Source organism: Lissotriton vulgaris, chromosome 2_1 (genome assembly GCF_964263255.1).
Source record: "Lissotriton vulgaris chromosome 2_1, aLisVul1.2, whole genome shotgun sequence".
Classification (NCBI taxonomy): Eukaryota; Metazoa; Chordata; class Amphibia; order Caudata; family Salamandridae; genus Lissotriton; species Lissotriton vulgaris.
Window position 1 is genome coordinate 366,481,718 of NC_141687.1, and position 21,712 is coordinate 366,503,429.

General features: G+C 46.2%; 1 protein-coding gene across 1 annotated transcript in view; it reads left to right on the top strand.

Annotated features, from left to right (window-relative positions):
- The window catches only part of LOC147730363 (solute carrier family 13 member 2-like), a 553,046-nt gene that overhangs the window by 298,286 nt on the left and 233,048 nt on the right, over positions 1 to 21,712 (top strand). Inside the window, exon 8 of the mRNA XM_086955166.1 lies at positions 13,251 to 13,372. Within this exon, the coding sequence (XP_086811292.1) occupies positions 13,251 to 13,372 (122 nt within the window). The remainder of the gene's footprint in view (positions 1 to 13,250; positions 13,373 to 21,712) is intronic.

The window sequence follows — 21,712 nt, forward strand, 5'->3', positions numbered from 1 at the left end:
AGGTAGAAAAGAAGCAAAAACTGCTAATGGAACCAGTAAGATCCAAACCTTTCAGGATGGACACTCCTCCCATACGTGGGCCCCAATGCTTCGAGTGTGGCGAATGGGGCCATACCGCACGCCTATGTCCCCGAAAGAGGCCAGCTGAAGAGCCCATGGAAGTAGGGTATCTTCCCAATACGGTCCTGTACTCCACAGAGATGGGAGCATCATTTTATGTGAGTGTGAGGATGAATGGCAGAGTGGTAAAAGCCCTTTTAGATCGGGGTGTAGGCAGTCAGTGGTTCAGGAACTTCTTATCCTCCCCAACCAATACGTCCCAGGGGCTATGGTACACATACATTGCGTGCACGGGACTGTCCCTTGCGCTGGTGACCATGAGTCCTGTCAACAAAGAACCTTGTACAGTGAAAGTAGGGGTGATGGATTCCCTACTCGAAGATGTTATACTAGGGGTGCATAACCCGGGGTTTCTTTCCCTTTTCCATAACACCATCACAGGTCCAAACAAGACAACAGAATGCTCTATACCTACCCTGATCACTCCAGAGCCCTGGATCCTAGATCGTAGTTTTGGCTTTTCCCAGGCCAATGGCACACCCTTGTTTAATGCCTGGGAAAGTGCCCATGTGTCGCAGAGCACTCGCCCGCCCACTTATCCCCGGTTTTTTATAACGAACGAGATAGTGTATAGGGAGAGTGAAGGAGGGGGAAACGCCCAGTTGTTGGTAGCCACATCATTTAGGGAACAAGTATTATTCTTTGTGCATGCCCACCTTACAGCTAGACATTCAGGAAAGGAGAAAACTACTGAGAGCATACTGCGCTGGTTTTATTGGCCTGGAATATACAAAGACGTCCAGAACTATTGTATGAAATGTGAGATCTGTCAAAAGAAAAATATGCACAGGCCTCCGGCAGCCCCCCTGCGACCCCTACCTATCATCGGAACCCCTTTTGAGAGGGTAGGCATGGATTTAATAGGACCCTTACCAAAATCTTTGAGAGGACATACGTACGCGTTAGTGATCGTCGATTACGCGACCAGGTTCATAGAAGCATTTCCCCTGAGGACGCAGACGACTTCCAACATTGCAGAAAAATTTGTGGAGTTATTTTCCAGGGTCAGATTCCCAAAAGAAGTTTTAACGGACCAGGGAAACCCATTTACTTCACGTTTGATGAAGGAATTCTGCAAAACTCTGGATGTGCGTCACCTACGGACCTCAGTTTATCACCCCCAAACGGATGGACTCGTAGAACAATATAATCAATCTTTAAAGGCCACTCTGAAGAAAATGCTTGCAGTGGAAGGACCGGATTGGGACAGACTCCTGCCATTGGCCCTGTATGTACTAAGGGCCCAGAAACAGAGCAGCCTGGGCTGCTCAGCCTTTGAACTACTGTACGGACGCCACCCAAGGTCGTTGTTAGAAATGACTAAAGACACTTGGGAAACGGAAGGGGAACAAGAGCAGAGGTCTTTACTGGAATACACCCATCAACTGAGGTCTAAGCTGGGTAAATTAAGAAACCTAGCATATTCAAATCTGGAACAACAGAGGAATAAACAGAAGAAGTACCATGACAGAGGGAAAAAGCTAAGGAGACTTAACGTTGGAGACTGGGCATTGTTACTCCTGCCCTCCACCTCTAGTAAGTACAAGAATGAATGGATGGGCCCCTATAAGGTGGTGGGTACAATCGGTGATACAACATACAAGTTACAAATCTCTCAGGATAAATTTCAATGTTATCACATAAACTTGTTAAAAAAATAGATTGACCCTGCTCCCAGGGGAGCGAATCTTCTCATACCCACAATCCCCAAAGCAGGCTCTTCAATAGACAGCCTTGTTGTAAATGAGGACCTCTCTACCCAGATGAAAGAAGACCTGAGGAAGACCCTGTTGCCCTTTTCTGACATCTTTTCAGATCTGCCAGGGAAGACGACATTGGTTGAGCATAACATAGAAACCCACCCTGGAAAAATGGTGAAGGAAAAGCCTTATCGGATTCCAGCAGCCAGACGAGAGACCATGAAAAACGAAGTAAAGGACATGTTAGAACTCGGTGTCATCTGCACCTCAAAAAGTAGTTGGGCATCACCGATCGTTATGGTGCCCAAACCCGACGATACGAAACGCTTTTGCATGGACTTCAGGGCCCTAAACGCCATTTCTACCTTTGATGCTTACCCCATTCCCCGGGTCGACGAATTGATAGAGAAACTCGGAGACGCCGTATACATCACCACACTGGATCTCCCAAAGGGATATTGGCAGGTGCCCCTCCGTGAAGAGGACAGGAAGAAACAGCCTTTATAACAGACAAAGGGTTGTTCGAGTTCACAGTGCTTTCTTTCGGCCTCCACAGAGCACCTGCCACGTTCCAGCACCTCATGAACACTGTATTGCAGCCATACCCTTCATTCAGTTCAGCTTATCTGGACGATATAGTGGTATATAGCAGTAGCTGGGAGGAGCACTTAACACATCTAACTATCATCCTATCAGCCCTGAAACAGGCCGGGTTACACATAAACGCAAAAAAGTCCCGAGCCGCGTTCCACAGAGTGAAATACCTGGGGTTTGTGTTGGGAGATGGAACCATTGCCCCCTAGATAGATAAAGTGAAAGCCATTGAAGGAACACCCTTTCCCCATTCCAAAAGAGACCTGAGGGCTTTTCTCGGCTTGATAGGCTATTACCGCAGGTTCATCCCCAGGTTTGCTGAACTTGCCACCCCACTGACAGACCTTATCCGAAAAGACGTCAGGCCTAGAGAACTACTTTATCCCTCTCCCGAAGCGACCAGAGCATTCGAGGAACTGAAACAAATCATCACTACCAATCCCGTCCTAATATCACCCAATTTCTCTAAAACATTTATCCTAGCTACTGACGCCTCAGAAGTAGGAATAGGTGCAGTGTTATCACAGATTGGTGAGGACGGTCTAGAGCATCCTGTGCTCTATACAAGTCGCAAACTGTTCCCAAGAGAGTGTAAAGATCCCACGGTGGAAAGAGAGTGTCTGGCCATTAAATGGGCCATTGACAAACTGCAATACTATCTAGAAGGGAAGCCATTCATCCTTTATACTGACCATGCTCCCTTGAAGTGGATGTATAAGAATCAGGCGCAGAATCCGTGGATCCTCAGATGGTTCTTGTCCCTATTCCTTTACTGTACACCATAAAAACGGTAAAGATAACGGGAATGCAGATTACCTGTCCAGAGTCTTTCCTCTCCCCGAATGGGAGAAACCAGGGGGGGAGGTGTGTGACGGGGTGAGTCGGGGTCGGGTACTGTGACGGGTCCCGATGAACAAGAGGAAACACGAGATTGGGGGTCGGCGGTCCCACTCTCACCAACTTATATCCCCTTTCAGCAGAACGATGCCCCTTACCAGCAGTAGGAGTGGATCTCGGACACTCGGAATCATGGAGACAAACAGGGACAAGACTCCTTTAACTGGGGCTTCCAGCAAGACAAAACTCCTCTCCTGTATGACGTCACCTCGGAAGGCATGTCAAAGGAAGGAGGATCCCGGAAGAGGACGGACGGTGGTTCCCAGGAGGAGGAAGGCGATTCGGTGTGGAGGAGAAGAATGCAAGTAGAGCCCAAGGAGGAAGAAGTAGACCAGGCGTACGAGAGGCGGGATAGCCCCAACATTCCAGACAAGCCAGTAGGCCACCGGCACCACGAGCCGCCCTGCCACGTTCCCACGGGAGGAGCGTGGCTGGAACAGGTACGGGGCAAAGTGGCGGGTTGGGTGGGAAGACGCTAGTATATTTTGTAAATAGTGCCTGTAAAGTCTGCTACCCTGCCCTTCATCACGAGCACCAGAGCACGTTACTCCGCCGCACTCGTGTGAACACTTGAGCACTCGGTTCGCCTTACTCCCAGCCCCTCGTGATCCTGTGTAAGGACGACCGTCCTAATCTTTGTGTTTATTTTGTTTGTTTACTTTTGGGTTCTGGATACCGAGGGAGACCCCAGACTTTGGCGGGCCTGTCATCTGAGCCAATATCTGCAGCCCATACAATCTGGATCCCCTAAGGAGTATCAAAACCAAACCGGCGGCCTTTGCTAGAGAAAGACTTAACAGCCGGCAAAGAAAAGTGTTTATGAAAATAAAGCCTTCACCTAAATGCACCAGTAACCTCACTGTTACCCCGCCACAGGTACTTAAGTACTTGGGTGTGCCATGGTGCAGTGCTTTATGCGTCAGGCATGCTATGTTGCAAAGGATCCCAAGATTCCAATGAGAACCTGCAAAGACACTTGAGAGGTGATGTGGTTTGTGTCTCATTCAGATATCAGCCTTGCTTCGTCATTGAAGGTCGCCTTGAGTGGTGCAAGTCAGGTTCACCTACTCCAAGCTGAGCCTCATCGCTCAGCAAGTTATGGTTTACTAGGTTAGGATATAACTCATCTGAGGAAACCTTTATGAGGGTGAGGGTCAGATCAGCACCTCCACCGAACAGGACTCCTCACACTCAGTCAATTCAATTCAAGTCTCCACCCCTGAAGTGTAGGGCCTTTGTGGGATTCCCAATGCATGGACAGTTGTCAGGATAAGGGCCAGATCTATGAATCTTATGGTTACCAGTTTAGCCTTAGGTTTAGGATATAATCACAAAAGGCAAACAACTGGTGTCTTGTGTAAATTTAAGTTTGATGAGGCGTTAATGAGATTCTGGACCATGTCCCTGAGAGGGTGTGAGTCAGGCAAACCCATAACATCTCACAAAAAAAATCTTACCTTCCAGCTGGCCCCGCAGACAAGTTGCATGCGTTTAAGGGAATATGAGGTTGATTCATTTGCAAGCCAAATATACCCTATGCAGCTAGTAGTACTGGATTCATTTGCAACAGGCATTTTGGGATGTACAAGGAGTGAATTTAAGGTTATTGGTTCCTTCTTGATCTATAAGCACAGGCCCATGCCTGTGGCCCACCGCCCACGAACCCCAGGAGGGAGCGATAAAGAAGAGTTATCGCCCTTGCGCGACTGATAGTCATACAAATATCTTTCAAACAACCATTTTAAGGAGGCTTTAGGCTGCCATCTTCCCAGGAACGCCTTATGCAAATGCCACTGCACCATACTGTAAAAAGTGTTGTGAGAGGAGCGCAAACTCATCTGTCAAGTTGCGGAAACTCCACAGTTTCCCATTGGTGTACCAATCTCCTAGAGTGTCCATGCCCCTGCGGGCCCAGTTATGTAGCCAAGGCCAGCTGCCATTTAGAGAGAGATGTAATAGAGCTGTGAGAGGAAGGTCCTTTGCATAGAGAGCTTTGTCCTTGTGCGCTGGAGAGCGCGAGCACGCCCATAGTGAAGAGAGCTAAGCAGGATCCATGCCGAGTGCTCCCACTAGTGGAGCCGAGGTTTAAGCAATAAGGCCATCGGGCTAGTGCGGGTGTGTGTGTATCATACGTCAGTATTTACCCCTCTCCTGAGTCCATCTCTCCAGCAGGCTGCCCATTTCAACTGCGCAGCAAGATTATAAAGCTCGATGTATGGAACCCCCATTCCACCATTATCGGTGGGAAGTCAACGTTTTGCAAGAGCGGTTCTCAGTTGATTCACATTGTTATGATTTTTTTTAAATATATTTTTATTAGCATTTTGAAATAATTCATACAGTGTACACTTCCAGGCTTTGAACTGGCATATATGTTGTTTCTTCAATGCAATGCTTTGATAATGAACTACAGTGAGGAAGAAAAAAACTCAACAGCATGTGTTGATCACTCTTTTTAAGTATAAAGATAAGTGAGCAAGAATGGAACAGTATGTTCATGGCAGTTGAAATTAAAAATCTTATAATACCTTTACAATAGGAATTTCAGAGCTGATCTTAGCATGCAGAGGTATGTGTGACTATTATCAACATTAGCAGCTAGAAAGTCAACATTAAACAAGAACCATTCCATGATGGCAGTTGGGGGAGAGTCAGGTCTTCTACGCTCATGTAGAGTGTTGTTTCAATCCCTGGGTAGCAAGGGTCTGTTGTGACTGTGTAGTGAGATTTATCAGATGGTAAAGGTGTGGTGTCATTTATCACTAGCCCATCTGCATTCAAATGAGACTAGACGGTTATGGGGGGGAAATTCCGAAGGGATGGTGACGTCTCCTCACTGCGACTCACTACAGTTTACAAAAAAGTGATGGATGAAATGATTAAATTAATCACAGTTACTAGTAATTGCTCGGGTTGCATCCCAGTCCTTCGTTATTCGGCACGCCGTGATACCTCAGTTTGGCCCTAGCCCGTTGCAAATTAATTTCGACCCTTCTCCAATGGGAACAGTCCAGCTTGAACCGCCAGACCAGGTCCTCCTTGAGCCGGAACACAAGAACCTAGGGCTGCTTTTGTTCTAGTTAGTGCTCATCAGCCAGGCACAGCTTGGTTCCAGTGATACAGTGTGCAAAAAACCCACATATGAACATACCTGTCCCACTTAAGGTGACACACTAAAGTGTACAAAAAGGTGATGGGTGGAATGGTTAAATTAATCTCGGGCACTGGTAATTACTCTGAGCCTCTTCCCAGTACATCCTTATTTTCCACATTCTGCCACCTCAGTCTGGACAAGCAGCATGCAAATCAACCTCTACTCTGCTCCAGATACCCCACCATAATCACCATACGCATTTAATTGAATGCTCGTGACTCGTGCCTCAAGATTCAGATAGGTTATTTCCCCCAAGGGAGACTGTACTGGAAAACCTTGACTATCCATGCTTTGCTTTTTGAATTTCGAAACCTGGAGAAGGTTGCGGCTACAAGACCTTTAACTACATGAGGCTATGTATTTAGTAAGTCCCTTTACTAAAAAATGTGGGCCCGAACCTTGCAGATCTTTAAATATTAGACAATACCTTTTAAACTGCACCATTTACTTGATGGCTAACCAGTGTAATTCTTTTCAGTTAGAAGTTACATGGGAATGCCTCACAAGTTTAAACATGAAGCGTGCTGCTTCAATTTCAACAAAACAAATCCTTTTTATGGCATTATCTGGGAGAGCCAGGTAGATAGAATTGGCATCATTTAGCTGAGAGATGGCCGTAGCCATGATGATCATTTTCAAGGTATCTGAAGGAAGACTGGAGTGCATTTTATCAAATATATTCAAGGTAAAAATGCATTTTGATGCAACCCGCCTAATCTGAGATGTCAACATAAGGCCACAATCTAACAAAACGCCCAGAGTTTCAAATGGTGTGACAAAGCTGCAAGGGGTCACTCATCTCCGAAGGCCTATAGAGGTCATTCCAGAAGTTAGTTTTATTATTTAGAATCATTATCTCTGTTTTGTCAGCATTTAAGTTAAGCTGTCCCATCCAGCACCAAATAAATCTCACATTATTCTAATATTCTATTCCTGGTGTGAGGCCTGGGTATTATCTAGTTGGATGAGATGCTGGGAGTCACCAACATAGTTGTACACTCTGCCATCCTTGACAAGGAGATCTGTAATTAAGGGTTGTGCATATACATTGCATAGATGGAGAGAGAAGGAAGATCCTTGGGGGAGTCCGCATGAAATCAGAGTTGCAGTGGCAACAAATGGGCCGAACATCACAGCTTGATGCGATCCTACAGAAAAGAGTTTATCCAATTCAAAGGGTCACCTCAAGCCCTGCTGCCTCCAAACAGTCAACAAGAATCTCATGGTCAACCGTATCAAAGGCAACAGAAAGGTCCTGGAGAAAAGTGCTTGTTTCGACATGGTCACCCCCACTTTGTGCCTGGTATTTGATGTGATTTTGACTGGAAGTGCACTGGGTTCCAGCTAACCAGGCCCCCAGTGCCAGATCTCTTACCCAAAACCTGTGCCATTGCTTGCACAATTGACAATACATTTAGTACCCCCTGTAAGTCACTAGTAAATGGTACTACTGGCACCGGGGGCCTGAGGTACTAAAGAGGGCCCCCAAAGGCTGCAACATGAATTGTGCCACCTTAAAGAACTCCTCACCAAGCTAAAAAAAAACTGCCACTTCAGGCTGCGTGTCTTGATGCAGACAAAAATGAAAACTAGACATGGCACACAGCCTGTGTGAGATGCCTGCTGACACTTTATGCAGTATAAGTAAGGCCCCCCTAAAGCAGGCCTTACCACCCTAAGGCAGGGTGCATTATACTTCCTCAGTGGCTTCTTCTGCAGTTGTTGCTTTTGTATCTCTTCAACCCTTCTTCTTTTAGTTAGCATTATCGTATTCTCTGGTGCCAGGGGCTCCCCTAAATACTGAACAGAATGAGCTATCAACTTTTAGAGTCCCTACGCCTCCTATATGACCACATCCTGGGGGTGGTGGTCATAATTTTGCCTCAGAATTCCAGTCTTTGCCATCACTGAGATGGCTAACTTTGAAAATTCGCCTCCACTGGATCACTGAGGAATACAGGATCATGTGCCAGGACACTCGAAAAACGCCAAGTCAAACCTGCATCCATTTTGTAGACTTTTCAGTGAAAACACTAAGTGGATGGTTGAAAGTACCTATGTGCAAGAAAATGATGGGCTTTATAATCTCATTATGAAAGAGCATCTGTTGAGTTACTGTGTTCTGACAAATTACATCAGTACCTGGTAGACTTAGGTCCACTTTCTCCTTAAGAGTTGAGGAAGAAGGTAGACTACTGGGTCAAGGCAACTCATGTTCGGGGTGGCCAGTCGAAAAATAAACACCAAGAGACTTTTCAAAGCCCCCAAAAACCTGTTCAGGAGGGCGGGTCTGAGCCAATTCACAGTCTAAGTGTGGGTACCAGGATAAGAACTAGGATTCCGAGAAGGCTTTGTGCCTTAATTGCAAGGCCAATGGGCACCACACCAAAGACCCTTTCTGTCCCATACAAAGAGTCCACCTAGCGCACCTGCAGTGAATGTAGTGGTAAGTCTCAAGATGGGATCCCAGGTGAGTCCTGACCATGTCAGAGAGAACATCGAAGAAACTTTAGGGCATATCCACAAGGAAGTGGTGGTTTACAACGTCAACTGGAGTAAGAGTGAGGCCCTCCCATGGGAAACAACCATTACAATGCAGTTATTACAATGCACTACATTTACACGCAACTGCCTTCACAACGCATGCCACTACAACGCATGTCATTACAACAAATGTCACTACAACGCATGCCATTACCACACATTATAAGGTAAGTAATGGGGAATAGAAGTTTTTATCCCTGCACTATCCAACACTTACCCTACTGTTGCACTCACTGGAGTGGGAATAGTGATTTTTACCCCCACACTATCCAACAGTTACCCTACTGTTTCCCTAAAAGTATTATGCATTGTAATGGTATGCGGTGTAATAGTATGCATTTTAATGGAAAGCGCTGTAAATGTAGTTTCTAAAAATGCGTTGTAATGGCATGTGCTGTAAAATCATGTGTTATAATTGATGTTGCGCTGTAAAAACGTGCTGTAAAGGCATTTGTTGAACATGTTTGCGTTGTAATGTGTCCTATTCCCCTCCTACCTGTGCTACTATCACTGGATTTCCTTTTCAATGGAAGGATTCCTGCCTAAAATAACTGGGAGCCTGTATCAATAGGGCCCTGGAACACCTGATAGAAGTCAACATCGACTTGCTCACGGAGCACATGCGGCTCAACTTTGATAAGTGGTCACACCTGAACCTGTCCCACAGGGGCCATGCACCAGAGGTGAAAAGCTTCACCAACCTACTGGGCATGCTCTCCCTGCTAATGAATCTCTTGAAACTCTGACAAGTGGTCAATTAAGGCCTCCATCAAGGGGGCAGTGGGGCCTGATTAGCCATCAAAACCTGTTGCCCACAGGTCCGTGGGGGACCTTGGCCTCCAATCTGTAGCCATTATTGTATGGCTCTCGACCTGGCGCATTTGGCATTCATGCATACCTGGGTTCAGGATTCCACGTTATGGGTGACAATAGAAAACCGGCTCGACCATGATTCACCAGGGCAGCTCCACCTCTACCTACCTACCCATTCCCGGCGGTGCTGGAGCACTGAACCCAATTGTCCAGGCAATGTACAGAACAAGCTCCTCTTGGTGAATGTCTATCTCCATGACAATATTTACAACAAGGGGTGGTGAGGGACAGAGTCTCTGAATTAAACAGAATACTCTCACCCAGTCAAGAGATCAGGGCTAGATCCAACACCGTTTTTTAGCTCACTGCACTATCTCCATGACAAAGCACCCATATGGAGTAACCATGGCTTCTGCAATGGCAGGGAAGTGCTTGATTGAACTCCATGGTGCGCCACAGGCATACATACCTTATAGCACCTTCTCTCTCATGGTGAACTCAAGTCATTTGCGGCATTGCAGGAGGAAATCGGCCTGCCACAAGCCGAGCACTGGCGCTATATACAGCAGTGTTACTGTCTAGCGAGCAGACTAGACTTGCGATCCTCTTCTGTCCCGCCATCCCCAGTGCTCAAGTACCTTGATGCATTGGGCCAGTTTAAGGACGTGATGTCCAGGATGTACAACCTTTTGATCTGCCATCTATACTCACAGTTGCAAGTAGAGCACCCTGGAGAGGTCTGGCAGACTTGTCTTCAGGTGGAATATGAGGATGAGGCCTGGGTGGAGATACTGTAGTCCCTGAGAGGAAGGACCAGAGAGACCCGGATGTAGTACAGTCTTTGGAAGATTCTGCAGGGATGGCATTGGAAGCCGGCACAGCTCTGTGCTGCTTGCCTGCCTGCCCCACTCCTGCTGTTAGAGGTGTAGTCATGCATCCTGTGACATGGTTCACCTTCTCTTGAGAGTCCCGCAGTTTGTCCTTTCTGGTCCACAGTTGAGTCTATGTTGGCAGAGACCCTGGATATGCCTGATTCACTATGAGGAAAACTTATAAAGAAAAAGAGGTCCGCTGCACTCCAAAATGTGCTGTTAATCAGTAGATTACAGGTAGACTGAATGTTCAAAAAGGGTTCGGGTGCTCAAGGTGATCGCCTCCTGTCCAATGGGCGCTGTGAAATATGGTACTAAGTCTAAGGAGAAGCTCTTGAGCACTCATGTGTGCAGAATAATTTTGCAGGCAACTAAACAAAGTAGTCTATTGGAAGAAACACAAAGTTTTATTCACTTTATAATCTGTGTACTTAGAAACGTAGGTTATGATTTCATTAACATAACATAATACAATCCAATGAGTTTCTGGATATTCCAAAACGTTAATTCCACACAAGATTGGTATCTTGAGGTACCAATTCACTGAGAATTGCAGAGCTGGACAGGGCATTGTCAGTTTTGACCTCTTGAGCCCGGTTGGTTTGAACCTATTGAGGACCAAGTCTTCAGTGCCCATGAAATCTTTGGGAGTTTCGATGAGTGGGAAGTGATTCACTCTATTGAAAGCAGCTGAACAAATAAAAAATATCAAACAATCAATTGGGGAAGTGTAGAGGAGATGATAAAATCACCCTCCTGAACTAGACTTATAAACAATGGGATTCTATCAATGTGAGTGGTGACTAATTTTATATGATTTTGTATATTCTCTAAATTCGTAGATACACTGCAATTTGAAAATCGGGCCTCTCTGCGAGTGGCAGAATGAGGACACTGTGTGTTTTTAAAATACCCCTCACACACTATGATTCCCATAGTGTCATTCTCCCATCATTGGGGTCTTCCCGTCCCTCTACGGGGCGGGGCGTGCTTCGACCTACCAGTGACGCGGGAGCACTTATATTTTTGAAATAGGCTATGTGATGTGATGAGGATAGTGATATGTGTAGGGGAGTGTAGGGACCTATTTACGTGAATGGTAGTGTAAAAATAGGGTAAAAATTCCCTGGCTAGTCGAAAAAATTAACTTTAATGGCTTCGCAAGATGGGAACATTAAAACGGGGGTTAGTCAGTAGAATTACAAGTGTGGTCTACTTTGTCGACATGACATGTTTCATAGGCAGACCCTTCCTGCCTACTCATCAGGACCTCTGTTGATCCCTATAAAAAACTAAATTCTAAATTAAATGTTAAATGCCTATGGTCCTAAAACTTAACAGCAAAAATCGGCTGCTAGGTTTAGCCTTGGGGCTTGAGTTGGCCCTTAGTGAGGCATTATCATGAAAAATGACCTAATATGGTCTCTGTGGAAAGAAAAAGAGAAAAAGGGTACATGGTTGTAGAATTACAATATGTAAAGCACAATTCATACATGGCTCATTGTTGCATGAGGCACAATGTGGCTTAGTATCCCAAAGTATTCTCAACATTAATTATGTGTATGACCTGATGAATTGCTATTCGCCATCGTGGCCAAAGGGTATGGACCCTTGGAAAACTTCAACAAAGCGTGATACACACTTCAAACACAAACACATATTCACAATCCAAAACGACCCATCTGGTGGTGGGTTTTTAAACAAGCAAGGGTGTGGGCCTCCTTGCAGTTCCAGGACAAGTGTCTAGTCAAGAAAAAATGTCTTACTAGCAGCGTGACATCAAAAACATCCACTCATCATACTGATAAATGGGTCATTATCACACATGTCGGTTGATGTATTATTCGCGAATTAAACGGCAAATGATGGCTTAATGCCTACCAGACATCAACCTATTAACCCCCCAAATGTGTCATAGTCAAACATGCTGGTTGAAATAATGATCGTGAAAACGAACGACAGCAAATGATGGCAAATGCCTCCAAATGTGCAAGCATGCTACAATTGATACATACATTTGAAGCGTGGTGATAGGGCCTCATGAGCCTGCGTTTTAGGGTGATTAGTTGACTGGTTACTATGGAGGAAAGTTTAAAACACAGTCACTCACGCTGTTTTTGGGCGGCAGAATCTCACTGTCAGAGACGCACCCCTCCGCTATCACAAGACCAAGTTTTTAAAGACCCATGGTCAGGGTCTCACTTACGTGACCGCATGCCTAATCTGGCTTTATTCCATACCCTTCAGCAGCAAAAAATATGCCAAAATGTATTGCATGTGTAGGGCATTTGGAGTGCATCATCTACAATCTGCAGAAGTACAGTTTCTGTATTGAATCCCTATCTAAACCCTTACTGATAATACTGAAATGTTCAAAGTTTGATTAAAGACGTCCTATAATTTGAAGAATATGATATGAAATGAATTCCCAAAAATCCCTAGAATTTATTCTATAGTTATTTAAATGTACAGTCTTACAACATTTTGAAGCATTTTCCACCATAGTTCTATTCTTAACAAACACTACCTTTTCCCATTGATCGGCTATTTCTCTAGATGATAAAAAGACGATTCGAGTACCCTCTGCGCTACTGAGCTGGAAGACAGCAAATGAAAAGCTACCATGGGGTGTTGTGCTCTTGCTAGGAGGTGGCTATGCATTGGCCAAAGGTTGTCAGGTAATCCTATGTTTTTCCCTTATTTGCTGAGTTATCCAAATCTGAATGACAAACCATTGCATTATCCTTTGCTTATTCGAGTCAGTGACCAGTTCTCACTATGTGGTCAGATACTATATATTTTCCAAGACTATCCTTGCTCAATGAGAGAATCCCAACCGTGTACTACCTGGAGATCCTTGCTCCCTGTTAAATGGTAACCTGGGCTTGATTGAATATGCCAGAGCATGGATTATACTGATGGGCAAGACTTGTCACAAAAATAATCTTTTTTTTTATTATGCATGCCAACAAGAGTGTTATGTTATATTTATCTGAAAAACAAATTATCACCTCGAGGATATCCTGGGGCTAAGCTGGTGTGTGTGCCTTGCCCTGCGTATGGTAAGTTAATTATTTGAAAAGCCAGGTTTTAGGCTTCGTGTAAATTTCAAAAAGAGAGGCGGAGTCTGTGATGTGGAGGGGGATGCCATTCCATGCTTTAGGAGTGATATAAGAGAAAACCTATCTTTCTGATCTGGTTTTGTGTATGCATGAATTGTGTGCAAGCAGGAGTCCTGTGAGCAGAGATGTCTAGGTGGTTGGTGGAAGGAAATGCAACAGTTCACGTAGGCGGGCCTAACATTTGTAATGCCTTGAATGTTCGCGTGAGGAGTTTGAAATGAAAGCATTTGAGTATTGGGAGCCAGTGGAGCTGCCTGAGGTGTGGTGTGGGTTCTGTGTGAGAGGTTGAGAATGAGTCTGACTGCCAAGTTGTGGATGGTTTGTAGTCTTCTAGTGAGTTGCTTGATGGTCCCAGCAAAGAGGGTGTTCACATACTCCAATTTGCTTGTGATTAGGGCGTGAGTGAAAGTTTTATTTTGTTCCTTAGGAGCCATTAGAAGATCTTTCCCAGCATCTCCTGGGTGTGGAAGCAGGGTGCCGTGACAGCATTGACTTGTGCAGTCTCGTCCAGCTTGCTGTCAATGAGTATTCAGAGTTTCCTGGCATGGGAGCTGGATATGGGTCCCAGTTCGCAAGCCACCATTTGGAGTCCCATGGTGAGGTGTTCTTGCTGAAGATCACTACTTCACTCTTGTCAGTGTTGAGTTTAAGACAGTTGGCTTTCACCCAGTTTGTGACTTCAGTTATGCAGGCTGTGAACTTGTTTCTTGTATTTGCGGTTTTGACTGAAAGGGAAGTATGAGTTACGTATCATAGGAGTAGAAGATGTTGATATTATATTCTGTGCATGAATGATGTTGCCTTGAGGATTCATGTATTAGTTGAAGAGGGTGCACTTGAACGATAAATCTCGAGGCACTCAGCAGATGAGTTTGCGGGCTTCTGAGGGGGAAGGTGCTTTACTAACAGTTTGTGTTCCATCCATTAAGAAGGATCATATTCAGCAGGCGCCTGTTAAGGAAGGGGTGTGCGACTGTGTCAAATGCTGCAGAGAGGTCAAGGAGAATGATGGCTGCCATATCTTCCTTGTTTAGGATCTAGCAGATGTAATCTGTGTTTGCAATGAGTACTGTTTCTGTACTCTGGTTTGGTCTGAATCCAGACCATGTTGCATTGAGGAGCTGGTGGTTTCTGAAGTGTTCAGTGAGGCATCAGTTGATTATTTTTGCTAAGACCTTTTCAGGCTATGGTAGGAGGGCGATGGGTCTGTAGTTGGAAAACGTGGCTGGGTCAGCGGATGGTTTCTTGAGCAGGGCCATGATGGTGTCAATAGAGGCAAATAGGATAGTTGTTAGTAATTCACTGATAAGTAGACGTCCCTTGGTGTAGGCGTGGGGGAGTAAGAGTTAGATAGGGGAGTGGATGGTATTCATGGTATAATATTTTTTGATGGTTTGGGGCGTGGTTACCTGCTGAAGGAGTTCCGCAGGCCAGACTGCAACATCCGACGAATACCATCCTCCAAACTCACTCTGAGCCTGAGGCAAATACATGTCCTGATTGCTAGACTTCTCCTGATCCAAACGATTTGTATCGCGACCTCAGAGTTGGCATAGAACCCCTGAGTTGAGAAGCGGTGCGTATCGGTGGAGCTGCCGAGAAAATGGCCGCCGCAATCTGAACTGAAACTGCGAGTGCGGACCATATCCAGAGACTGAGAGACTGCGGCGACATTACCGGCTGCTAGTGAGGAGCCCTGCGGGACAGAGAAACTGTAATTAGGTGGATTGTGGGTTAGGTGAAGTAGTGTGGCTCACTGGTTAGAGGCGGCAGACCCGGCGGCAGACCCGAGAGCAGAGGACGGCCCGGGACCAGGGTTCGATTCCCGGCGCGGCAGGTTTCTGGACCAGGGTCAGCGGACTCGATAATTCTCTCGCCTCGGTGCCCACTCTGATCAGCGATCACACTCGGCAACTCTGGGCATTAGCTTGCCTCATCTTCACTAACGGCCCCACCAGACCGCCGGGGATGCCTGGTCTCACCCTGGAGATACCCATTAAGGGACCATCTCTCAGGGAAGCCAGGAAGGGTTTTGCAGTGGTCGAAGCGCCTTGGGACCCTACGGGTAAGTAGTGCGCTATATAAATGCCTATACAATATGGTTCCACACATGCTGTGAGACGGGAGCAGTAATCACCGTCTGCTGAGGGCCGGAGAAGCAGGCAGCTGATGACTGACGAATGGCAGGGGTACGCATTTGAGGAGGCCCGCCGGAGCTGTGGATTTGTCCTCCTGGAAGCCTGACACAGACAAGGTAGGAGCGTTGGGGCCTTTTTTTGGCTGGCATTGTGCTGGGCATTGTGGGGTGGCCGGACCCTTTATTTGCAGCTTAATGGGCTGCGGGACCTGTGGCTGGCGCTGTGCTTGCTTGGGCCTTTTTGGGAGATTTGGGCCTAGCTGGCTACCTTCAACAGAGGTGCTCCCCCTAATTGCTGCTGCGGGTGTGGTGCGGTGCGTGGAGGGCTACGGGCATCGAATGTGAATGTGGGGGGGCTGTTTAGTGCGGTGTGCGGGCGGCTCTGCTTCTCCTCTGCGCGGTGAGTGGGTTGGGGCCCTCACACGCAGCTTTTACTTCTAGTTGGTAACTACACTTCTTATGTAGACCCGCCCCCCTTGGGGAACACTGTCGTCTGGCTATAGCGGACTCTAGTCCTGGTGCAGTGATTGACCCCCCTTTGTTTGTTGACCAGGAGTGATCCCAATGTTGCCTGGAGCAGTCTGACCAGGGTGGAAAAATCTGCTCTCTTGTTTTTTCTGTCCACCGAAGGGTGAGCGATACTGAGCCAGCCTCCTGCCTCTCTGCTGACTGTTGCTTGTCTTGACCATCTGCTGAATGTTGATTGGTTTTACCATCTGCTCATACCACTGCCTGCAACACCGCCACTAAAGTATACTGAAGCCACAGACGCGGGCAGCGTCGGGGATCGGTGAATTTGGGCAAAACAGACCCCAAACAGCCTAAAATCCCCTTAGAGAGTAAGAGACACACATGCACGGCGGAAACGCTGATGTAGACTGGCACCGCTCAGGGTGCGCCAGACAATGTGGATGACCCGGAGGAAGACATGCGGTCCATATTGCTTGAGATGTGTACTGGCTTAAAAACAATCAACAGCAAGACGGATGCCCTTGCGACCAGCCTCGATGCAGTAAAAAAAAAAAGGTGGACATGCATTAAGAAGGATCATATTAAGCAGGGAGGGGGGTCCTTGGATACTATTCTTGTGCAGGTGCCTGTTAAGGAAGGGGTGTGCGACCGTGTCAAATGCTGCAGAGAGGTCAAGGAGAATGAAGGCTGCCATATCTTCCATGTTGAGGAAGTCTTGGAAAACAGGCTGTCGGACATGCACAATGCCAGTGCTGAAGCGAGGACACAGATTCTGAACATGGAGCGAGTGCTGGAGGTTATAAAATTGAAGAATGAAGATTTAGAAGCGCAATAGTGCAAAATAATGTTTGTATTAGTGGCCTTAGGGAATCGACGGCCATCTCGAAGATGGAGACCTACATTGATAACCTCCTCCGGGAGTTGTTTGGCGCAGTGTTTTTTCTGTTATGATTGTGGAGAGAGCGCACCGATCACTCGGTCCCCGGCCGGCCCTGGAGCACAGCCACGCCCGATAATAGCACCCCTTTCTTAACTATGCGGACAGGGATGCTATACGCCGTGAAGCAAGATCAAAAGTCCTGTCATCCATCAAGGCAAAACCCTTTCCTTCATTCCGGACCAAACCCGGTCTGTGCAAGCTACTCGCAGGGAATTTCAGCCGGTGAAAAGAATCTTGCAGTCCTCCTCTGTTCCATACGCCATGTTGTATCCTGCCAAACTGAAAATCATTCATGAAGATAAGGCACACTTCTTTATGGACTCCAAATCGGCCCTGAAATCTGTCCATGCAAATCTGTCAAGACTGACCCTAGAACTTCACTTCATCACCGCCTCACAGTGATGCTGATTGCTATTTAAACCACACTAGTCCCCATTAGGGGAGCTGAGATGTATGAACACTCTGGTTGACTCTTTTTTGTTTTGTTGCTCATTGTTGTCAATCTAAATCGCAAAGTAGGATGTTGGGACAAAGCCTAGGCACGCTGTGGTGGGGTCTCTACTCACTTAGACATGACTAAGAAACATGGAAGGGCTGCTTTGTTGGTCTTTATATTATGTGTTCTGAGAGGGAGTTCATTGCGTTGTTAATGCAGTCTGGCCACCCTGCCACTCAGCGGGTTTTCCCAGCTGTTCGCAGCTGTTCCTCCCCCCCCCAGAGGGTGATCCCCTACCTGGTTGTAATTCTAAATATAGTTGGGGGTAATCACAGGGATGGGGAGGGGACTGTTTTCACAACCAAATTGGGAGGTTGCTGTGGGAGAGGGGTGGGTAGGGGGCTCTGGTCGTTCAACATTAGCCGATGTAAATATTCAGCCTTGATAGCGAATGTTTTTCCTGATTGTATCAACACCATATTTACATTTTGTACTGCTTATTTACTGCGTTGTGACATTCGGGTGATTAATGCACTTGTATATTATGATACCACAGGGGGCTATGGGTGAGAACTACAAACTACTAATGTGGAACATTAGAGGGCTGAACTCCCTGAAGAAATCCAGGCACAGCACCCTAATTGCACTCCTACAGGAGATGCACTTAACCAGGGTTTCGGCTGCAAATTTTGTACACAACTGGGCGGGTTTTATGCTAGCCTCCTCTTATTCATCTTATGCAAGGGGGGGTCAGCATATTGGTCAAAAAAGGTGTCCCGTTTACGCCTCACCGCACCCCCACCGATGATGAAGGCAGATGCGCAATGGTCCAGGGTAAACTGGGAGATATATTGATTACTCTCATCACCATGTATGGTCCCATAGCTGACGCACCGGAAATATTCCATCTCATGTATAGTGAACTCCAACGGTAGCCTGAGACGGCTATAGTGGGGGGGAGGGGGGGAACCTCAACACATACCTAGACCCTGCATCGCACCCCTAGAGTAGCGCAGAGTGTTAACCAGGCTATGCTGGAATTTGGACTGATAGATGTATGGAGACTGCGTAATGCTCTGGCTAGGGAGGCCACACATGCCATGCCTGTGCACAGCAGCTGGTCTAGACTGGATTACTGGTTGCTCAGTGAGAGTGCAGCGGAGTGAGTGATGGAGGTCACTAACCATCCACGAACGCTCTCTGACCACAAATCCCGTACAGCTCGTCATATGTGCCCCTACTCTCACCCGCCATCCATTCACATGACGATTCTCATCTGAAGCACCCCTTGACCCACCGTATAACAATACTGTTCATACAGCGATAGAAACCTACTTCCTGGAGCACAAGGGCACAGTTGATAGTGTTGCCACATTATGGGAAGCATTCAAAGTAATAATTCAGGTGGTCTGCATGAGTACTACCGCTGGCATACTAAAAGATTTACGGACCCAACTTCGCAAGTTGGAGGCCACCCTAAAAGGTCTTGAGAGTGATTACATAGATAACCCTTCCTAAGATACGCTCTCGCGCATCCAAACTCTGATTCATGAACACGAGCTGCAGACACGGAAATAAGATACATCAACCGTCGACACATGGCCAGGTGCTATGGTGAGGGGGGAGACCGGGCCACACACTAGCTGGGAAAATCAAAGCACGGAAAGACAAAAACCATGTTGATAAAATAGTTGACACACTGGGTAGGGAGCATTACACTCCACTGAGCATATTAGAACAGTTTAGAGAATATTATGCTAGTATATATACGATTCACGGTACAGGACCGGACTCTGCATCTAAGGAATATCCGGAAAACATTGCATGTGTATGGCTGGCTGATGGGCACAGAGAGTATCTGAGCCAACCAATATACTTGGCGGATATCAAGGCCGAGATATGTGCCCGGGCCAGGACAGTCTGACTGTGGAATTTTAAAAGGCATATGTGGACCTTCTGGCTCCATATTTACTGGAAACGTATGCTGAGGCGCATGATACTGGAATGCTACCTCTGTCCCTTCAGCAGGCTCTCATCATTACTTTTCTAAAAAAAGATAAGACCCGCGATGCCTGTGAATTGTATCAGCCCCTCTCTTTGATTAATTCTGATGGAAAAATCTTTGCTAAGATTCTGGCTACGAGACCGTGTTTGGTCCTGCCAGATCAATCAGGTGTTATACCGGAACGCTCTACCTCTCACAATTTGCAAACCATATTAGCTTTGATGCAGGTTCTTGACCCTAACTTACACGCTGCGGCTGTAGTGTAGTTCCTATATTGCCAATAGGCTCGGCGCATTGGAATAATATATCCTATAGATTTAACGTAGGACTTATGTCGACTAGGTCTCTATCGAATATATTAGACTTAATTGTGAGTGCCAGCTAGCTCAGAGGTCACTCAAAACTTTCTCGAATACACAAGAAGGGATTAGTTTCTGACAACCGCATAAACATGACAACTTTGTTTCCCCAAGAATAAAACTGATCTTCAGAGTCGTGGAACCAATAGATAGATATTTCACTCAGTCAATCATGCATGCTTCGTTTCACCAGAGGTGCAGGGAAATAGACAAACGGGCGTTTTCAATAAAAGTATTTATTGAACAGTCTTCTTTCTCATGCAGAAGAAATGAACTGCTACAATCGTAACACTGGCTGTAAAGTATAATGCGTACAGCAAGAAGAGTATTATGAAATAATACTGTAAAAGCATGGTATGGTTTCTAAGCCATAAAATACATACATAAATAACAAAGACAAAAAGTACTCAATTGTTGCTTCTAAAATATGCCTACCCCGATGTACCTAACCCAAGTCTAGTACGAGAGAAGAAGTAAGGGTGGTGTAGCATAGGTATAGTTTTTTTGTCAAGAATCTATCCAAGATTTCTCTCAGGGTCTAATCAGCTCCGTACTTTGGTTTAGAATAAAGGAGGTCTTGTATCTCTGTCTCCGGACTCGATTTCCCAACACCGAGCAAGGGGAGCTTGGAAAAACTGGAGCTGGACTCTCAGCGAGAGAAAGGCAGCCACTCTGTTAGTGCGTCAGCTGGAGGGTCGGCTTCCTCCAGCACTTGCTGTAGCGAGATGCGTCGGGCAAGTAGATAGTCGTACTGCTCCAAACCACTGTGTGTTTGCTAGGGCAAGTGTAGGCATATTTATACCTTGAAGGTGCCTGGATTTACGTAAGGTTGGACATAATAACGCCACCAAAAACGCCATGATTTCTAGGACCAATCAATATTTAAGAAAGGGGATGTCTCTGACTGCTGAAGCTGAGTTTTCCAAGAAATCGTTGTGGCTTTTTGGAACTAGTGGAAGTAGCTATGCCTGTATTAGGACTGCATGGGCTATGTCTAAATATGGGGATGATTTCTATACCTATATAAGGATAATGTGAATTGTACCTATATAAGGGCATGAATCATCAGGAAAATTACACTAGGGTCCAAAGACGCTTTACCATACGGCAGTCATGCTCGACGCAGCCAAAGCGTTTGACTCTATAGAGTGGGACTACATGTTTCGTATTCTACAGCATATGGGATTTCCGCAATTGTTTCTTGGGTGGATCATAATCTTATACATGGACCCATCGGCCAGAATTCGAGTTGGGGGCTAACTTCTGAGGGTTTCCCCATTGGGAGAGGTACCCAACAGGAATGACCCTTATTACCACTGCTCTTTGCCATCGCTATTGAGCCACTGGCATGTGCGATACAGCAGAGACACAGAGAGACCACCCTAAACTTCAATCACCGGCCGGTCGGTTTTTAGCTCTATGCTGATGATATGGTGTTGTTCTTTTTTTTTTTTTTTTATTTAAATCATTTTTATTAAGTTTTGTGACATCAAACATATGACAAGTCGACAAAAGAGTAGTGCAAAGGACCCCCCAGCCTTCCACCTG